At 42.5% G+C, this 7,302-nt stretch overlaps 1 protein-coding gene across 1 annotated transcript; it reads right to left on the minus strand.

Annotated features, from left to right (window-relative positions):
* Positions 1-2,398: 2,398 nt before the first annotated feature.
* Positions 2,399-6,319, minus strand: LOC114628778 (mth938 domain-containing protein-like). The gene is made up of 2 exons (XM_028776723.1): positions 6,074-6,319; positions 2,399-2,567 (listed from the first exon to the last, which is right to left on the minus strand). Exons 1-2 carry the CDS (start codon positions 6,317-6,319, stop codon positions 2,427-2,429), a joined length of 387 nt encoding a protein of 128 aa, XP_028632556.1. The 3' UTR covers positions 2,399-2,426.
* Between the last annotated feature and the right edge of the window lie 983 nt (positions 6,320-7,302).

Below are 7,302 nucleotides of genomic sequence, written 5' to 3' on the forward strand. Positions count from 1 at the left end.
TAATCAACTATCTTTGTAATTTAAAAACATTCAGCCATTGACAGTTGCTTCAATATACCGACCTCACTGCAAACACAGACTGGCTTATACAAGGAAATCCAACTTACAAGTGAGGACTGTGAACTTTAGGATAGCTAGGGTTTGTGCAGTCACATGACAAGTAAGGAGTCAATCTGAGACCTAAATTCCAATCTTTTGACCCCGAGGTCAGTATTCTTCCCATTAATACAGCAGAACCAGGAAGTCAATTCAAATCCGCATTCCCACACAAGCAGGAAGAAATTTTTTTGTTCCCTTACTTCATGATTCATTAGCTCCATAGGTTTGCCAATATCATTTTTTTAATGGTGGCTTAGTCATTTTCCAGACACTCTGTGGCTCATGCAGAACAAAGACAGGCAGATAGGTACCAGGGTTGTTACTGGGAAGTTTCTATGTTGTAGTAGCAGTTCAAGTGATCGGACAATGCTTTGTGGTTTTGTCTTAATATGAGCACAGAGAGCAGGAGCCTGAAAAAAAACATAATTGTAAAAGGAGCTTTTCCATTAAGGCGAGTGAAATCAATATACTCCTTTGCCAACTATTACTAAGCATCTCTTATGTGTCAAGTCCTGTTCTAGAGATTCATGTTTTTACATTAGGAAGGATTTATGAGCCGGGTGGTGGTGGCGGATACTTTTAATCCCAGCACTTGGGAGGCAGAGGCAAGCGGATTTCTGAGTTCGAGGCCAGCCTGGTCTACAGAGTGAGTTCCAGGACAGCCAGGGATACACAGAGAAACACTGTCTCGAAAAACCAACAAAAAAAAAAAGAAAAAAAAAGAAAAAAAAGAAAGGATTTATGAACAAGTATGGTTCTGTGGTGGAAATAAAAATATCCATGTGTTAATTGTAACACACTGTGCTAAGGGGATGGTTCTCAACCTTCCTGATGCTGCAGCCTTTAAGTACAGCTCCTTGTGTTAAATTTATTAAGTACAGCTCCCAGTGATAAAGTTATTTATTGCTACTTCGTAATTGTAATTCTGATACTATTATGAATTGTAACATAAATATCTGATGTGTTGGAGATCTGATATTTGATCCCCAAAAAGAGGTTGCAACCCCGCAGGTTAAGAACCTCTGTGCTAATCTCCAGGAGAGACAAGAGTGTGAAGTGTTTTCGTGCTTAAGAATCAAAGAAAGGTTAAGGGTTTGATAACATTTGACCTACATTGTAAAGGATCAATACAACTTGACAAATAAGAAAAGGGGCTGTAATCATTTCAGAAAATCAATATCAGCACTCATACCAACATATAGTGACTTTGTCTTTCGAGACCGGGTCTCTCTGTGTAGCTCTGGTTCACCTGGAACTATGTAAAGCAAAACTCACAGAGATCCATCTACCCAGCTCTGTTTCTTGGCTGCTGAGATTAAAGGGATGTGCTATCACACCCAGCCTACATAATGACGTCTTACTGGCCAGCTGTTGCATTGAGCACCGTCAGTGATTTATTTGTCTGATCCTCAGAATAAAGCATAAAAGGATATTACGCTGATTCCTATATTTTTCAAATGAGGAAAATGACCAGAAAGATGGAATGGTACAGCCAAGATTTTAACCTGGTCCATCTGACCTTAGGACCTTGTGGTTAACAATGATGACACATGCCATGGAAGAAGCAGCTAGTGGAAAGACTAGAAGGTGTGTAGATGTTTGGATGAAGAAATGGGACCATTTCAATGTGACTGAAAAATGGTACACAAATGTCTCCCTTTGTTTTCCCCGATCTACTTTTCTGTACCTTTCCCCATATTGTCTCTTGATTGTATTCATTTAGTATTAAGTACTTAGCTTGAGGGTCTGGTAATATAGACCAGCTGGTAGACTGAATGCCTAGCATCCTGGCATGCACAAAGCACTGGGTTTAATCCCCAGAACCATGTCAACTAGGCATGGTAATCCCAGTACTCTGGAGGCGGAGAGGTAAGGTGGATGCCTTTGCATAGAAGTTTTACAAGGTGGGGAAGATTGATGGAATATTGAACCTTGGTAGACAAGCTACCTTTGATAGAAACATATAAACAAAAACAACAACAACAACAAAAAAACCATTTGGTACAGTGGTTCACCTCTTTTTTTTTTTTTCCAGTTGTGGTGAGATCTTTAATGGTCTCAACTTTCTCTTTGGCCTCCAAGTTTCAACCTTTATTTTTGTATGAAGTTTCTCATACTTTGAAAACCTAACGCATAGTACTAAACATCAGCAAATCTCTCTTTTCTGATTTGAGCAACCTGGAGGGCAGGAACTTTGCCTTAGCCTCCCGTCAATCTGTCCCAAGAATATGAACATATGTCCAAAGTACACAGCGGAGGCTGATGCGGAGAATGGTAAGAAATCAAGGCATTGCTGTCCAGTGGTTTATTCTCTTCTGTAGGCTCCATCAGCAAGTGGAATGGAAGACACCTCCTACCCTTACCCCTTGGGCAACCAAAGCATTATACTCCTTCACTGCCTGCTCTGTCTGGAGGACCCGCACGTCAATGCCTTGTTTCTCCAGGTACTCCACGGTCGATGGAGGCACCTGGAAAGAAGAAAGAGAGATGAAGAAGAAGAAGGGCAAAGGAGCCCCGGAATTCTTTTCCCAGTACAAGGCGAGCGCGCGTTACAGAATTAGAACACCTGTCACTTCTCAATCATCCAGTGTGTCACCATTCCAAAATTAGGCAGAAGCCCCAGTGAGTTTCAGAAGAGCCTCTGAGGAGATGGGGTTGCATTGCAGTGGCTCAGAGTGTATGAGCATGCAGGAGGCCCGTGTTCACTCCCCAGTACCAGTGTGGGGAAAAAAGACCACTGTTACATTCCCGACTGTCTCACTACACCCTTGCTTTATCACCAGTGGAAAGGCAGGGGAAGAGCAGGATTTGTGGGTCAGCCCTAGGTTGAAGCCCCTCTAGCACTGTAGTTCTGAGTAAGGAGTCAAATTTGGGACTTACTCCTGTGATTATAAATCAGATCTAGTCATGACAGGTCCACAGAGCTGTTACGAGAACTGAGTTAAAGTATAGAAAATGTCAAACATGGTGCATATCACATGCTGTGTTAATTTTTAAAGTTTGATCAGTCTAAACAAGTCTAAAGTTGAACTTTCCCATGTGCCAAACCAAAAGGCCTTCCGCCAGCTTTTGAAAGTGTGGAAGCCTCCCGTTTGCAATACTCACATCACAGAGTGTGTGTGTGGACCACTGATATGCATATGCTCTGCAGCTCAGATGTCTTCTCAGAGCGGCCTTCTGGCCAGTCATAAGCAGCCTCTCCCAAGGCACCACCGTTTTGTCTACAGTATTTATTATCTGAAGTTATCTAGTTTGCTTTTTTTTTCATTTTTAAATAATTTTTTAGGATTTTATTATTTTATATGTATGGTGCTTTCTGTGAGCATGGAATGTAACTGATACACAGACATATATATATATATAGGCCAAATGTTCTCTGGGAATTTGAGGTCATCCTAGTATACACAGTGAATGAGTTACAGGAGAGCCAAGGCTACAAATGTGACCTTGTCTCAAAACAAACAAACAAAAAGGGACGTACCTATAGCTAAATTTCCGACTATTTTAAGTATTTTCTATAGTCTAGCCATTGAGGACTAAGCTAAATGTGGCAGATGAGGGTTTGTTACCATTATCAGTTACAAAACAGGCTTGAGAGTTGGCTCAGCAATTAAGAACACTTGTTGGATCCAGGTTTGATTCCCAGTACCCACATGTGAACTCCCAACTACAACAACTCTAGACCTTGGAATCTGCCTCTGTTGGCCTCCACGGGACACCAGGCAATACATAATGCAAAGATGTCCATGCAGGCGAGACAACATAAATACATAAAAAAAATGAGGAAATCTTTTTTAAAGTCACGGATATTTTTAATTTTTATTTTGTGTGTATGGGGGTTTTGCCAGCATGTATGCCTGTGCACCACATTTGTGCCTAGTGCCTGTGGAGCCCAGAAGAGGGTATCAGATCCCTGAGCTGTGCCTGTGGGTCCTCTCAAGGGCTCTTAGCTGCTGAGCCATCTCTGCAGGGCTCTGGGATTCTGGGGAACTGAACACAGGTCATTGTGCTTGTGAGGCAAGAGCTTTATCAACTGAGTTCTCTCTCTGCAGCAGAGATAGTGCCCAACTATTAGTGGGTAATACTAATTTTTATTTATCCTGAATATTTTTTAGCTCAATCTCTAGAGCTGAGTGAAATATTTTTAAATATGCCCTATCTTGTTTTAGTTTGAAAGATTTGTTACCAAAAGCCTTATATAGAGGGACTATTATAATGGAGGAAAAGAAACTTAAATTTAAAATTTTAGATTTATTTATTTTTAATTTTATATGTTTGCTTTCATGTATGTCTGTGCAATACCTTTGTGCTCAGTGTTCATGGAGGCCAGAAGAGGATGAGTGTTAAAGCCCATGGACCTGGAGTTAGAGACAGTTGTTAGCTGACACATTAGTCCTGGGAATTGACTCTGGGTTCTCCAGAAAAGCAGCAAGTACTCTTAACTGCTGAGCATCTCACCAGCCCCTAGTTTAAAACTTTACAATATAAATAAAGAGTGCCTTCATCAGTAGGGCGTAGGATTGCAGGGCACTTACATAAAGGATATAATTATGTAGGTCTCTATATACTTATGTGGAAAGCTGTCTATAACAATGTAAGAGGAAATATAGAAAATATATATGATATGATCCTATTTACATGTGTCTTAGTTAGAGTTTTACTGTTGTGAACAGACACCATGACCAAGGCAACTCTTATAAGGACAACATTTAACTGGGGCTGGCCTACAGATTCAGAGGTTCAGCCCATCATCTTCAAGGCAGGAGCATGGCAGCATCCAGGCAGGCATGGTACAGAAGGAGCTGAGAGTTCTACATCTTCATCTGGAGACTGGTTCCCAGGTGGTTAAGGGGAGGATCTCAGAAGCCCACCCCCACAGTGAGACACTTCCTCCAACAAGACCACACCTACTCCAACAAGGCCACACCTCCTAATAGTGCCACTCTCTGGGCCAAGCATATTCAAACTAACAAGACATGACAGGGCTGAGTCTGTAAGTATGTGTCAGTGTGAACATACATGGAGACGTGTACAAAGGATTGGAGCAGTATGAATTCTATGTGGAGACTGCAGGGACTTTCACCTTTTTCTTCTAGTTGACTCTTGAATGTTTTACAGTAAGTATATACTATTTTACAAATGAAATATACACTTATTTTTTGAACGAAGCGAAAAATATCTTGAAAGAAAACAAGGAATACTATAAGATATACTAACAAATTGTAAAGTAGTGAGCTGAGCACGCAGCTGATGCTTCTACTTCCGGCACATGAAAGGTAAAGGCAGGAGTACAGCAATGTCCAGGCCAGTCCGGGAAACAAAAGAAGACCCTGTCAAAACTAAGCTGATAAACTAGGGACAGAGCTCAGTTGTGGGGTACTTGCTGAGCATGTGTGAACCCCTGAGTTAGTCCCCAGCATGGCACTATCTGTGTGTGATAGTGCATATTTGTAATCTTAGAATTAAGGATATAGAGGCTAGAGGCCCAAAAGTTCAAAGACCAACTATAATTATGTACTCCTTAATGACCTTTTCACCCCAAAATGGACCCCATGTTTAAGTGTGGTTCTGTAAGAGTGCTTCCCTAGCTGGCATGGCCGCTCTGTACATGTGCACTCTGTGATCACACGGTGATAACATTACAGAACAACGCACTGCCCATTGTGATCCCCATTGTTGAACCACATGACTGACTGACCTGATAACCACAGAAGGTGAGAAATTCCGGAACTGAAGTATTTGTGAGAAACAGTTGAAAGAACACAATCAGGGTTGGGCACAGAAGTGTGGAAAGCCCAGCACTGACAAAGTAGAGTAGTATTCACAGTTTTAATCATCCTAGGCCATGTATTGCTCAGTAAAATGAGAGGCCATGATATTTAGAGCTGAACTCTAATGAAGGAAATACAGAACAAAGCTAAGGTCTGAGAGATAAGTGCCCGTCCTCAGGAATGTTGTAGCCATCAGAACCTACCTTCAAGGCCTCACTCATTCCTCTGCCAATCACAAGAGTCTGTACACCCTTCTCAGCAACTTCCTTTACATCTGCTGGCTGTACTCCCAGAGAATGCTCCGTTCCTGTTTCTCTCCAATCCCAAGTCAGACTGCCTCCTGGCCATACTTTGCAATCCTTATAGGTTAAGGTAGAGTCTTGCACTTTCATTTGTCCCCAAGCGAGGGAAGCAATTTTAGGGGAAGCCGTAAGTAACTGAGCTGACATGCAGCGCTTCTGCTTAGTTGTTCCTCCAGTCAGCTCTGTGCTTTACCCCTCTCTGCAGCTAGCTGAGTGGTTCTGAGCCACGGCCGTTCTGCTTGTGGTTCACCTCTTTAATCATAGCACTGGAGAGATGGAAGCAAGATCAAAAGTTCAAGGACATCTTATGTTCCACATTGTGTGAGGGCCCTCACTCAAAGGGAGGGAGGAGGGAGCAATCGAGGGAGGCAAGGAGGGAGAGAAAGAGAGAAGGGAAAGGGAAGGAAGAAGAAAGAAGAAGGAGGAAAGCAGGAAGGAAGAATTAGCTTGAGTGTTTATATTTTCCGCAGGAAGTTTAGTCCAAATCACTAGTCTTTCAGTTACTGGAAACCCAAAGGCCCAAGATTCAACTAAGTCTTACAGCAACACTATGTTGTAGAGGCAACCTGTTTTTTTCCAATGAGGCAAATGTGACTCAGGGACTTGAAATATTTTCCAAATGGTCCCAGAGCTAATGGATGATTGGGCCAATAATCCGCCCCAAGTTTCTCATACTTTAATTTCTCTATCCCTCCCTCCTCTTTCATCACCCCTCCCCCACTAGCTGTGTAGATTTGGATGGAGAAGTTGCTCAACCTCTCTGTGTTTAAATGTGTTCGCTTACAGAATGTGTTAGCAAGCTTCTCATTACTAGAAATAGCTACTGTAAAAATCAACCAAAAATGAGAAGAGATTTATTCTGGCTCATGGCCTCGGGTTTCAGTCCATTTACTTTTGGTCTGGGAATGATGCAGTACCTCACGGTGGGAGCTTGTGATAGAGGGAGCCTGCTCACCACATGATATGCAGGAAGCAGGGCAGGCTTCCAATATCCCCTCCAAGGGCACACTCCAAATGACCTAACTTCCTCCCACTGGGCCTGCCTCCTGCAGGTGTCATCACCTCCCTGTGGTGCCATGGATCAGAAGTCAAGCCTTGAACGCATAGACATTTGGGGAATGTTCACAGTC

This window comes from Grammomys surdaster, unplaced genomic scaffold (genome assembly GCF_004785775.1).
Source record: "Grammomys surdaster isolate TR1022 unplaced genomic scaffold, NIH_TR_1.0 271, whole genome shotgun sequence".
In the NCBI taxonomy this organism is placed as follows: Eukaryota; Metazoa; Chordata; class Mammalia; order Rodentia; family Muridae; genus Grammomys; species Grammomys surdaster.

Bases quoted from the DNA above. Each gene is read 5' to 3' on its own strand.
- LOC114628778 (XM_028776723.1), bottom strand. From the start codon at position 6,319: ATGTCAGCTCAGTTACTTACGGCTTCCCCTAAAATTGCTTCCCTCGCT. The intron at 2,568-6,073 runs GTAGGTTCTGAT...TCTTCTTTCCAG, and splicing joins GAATGAGTGAGGCCTTGAAG to GTGCCTCCATCGACCGTGGA.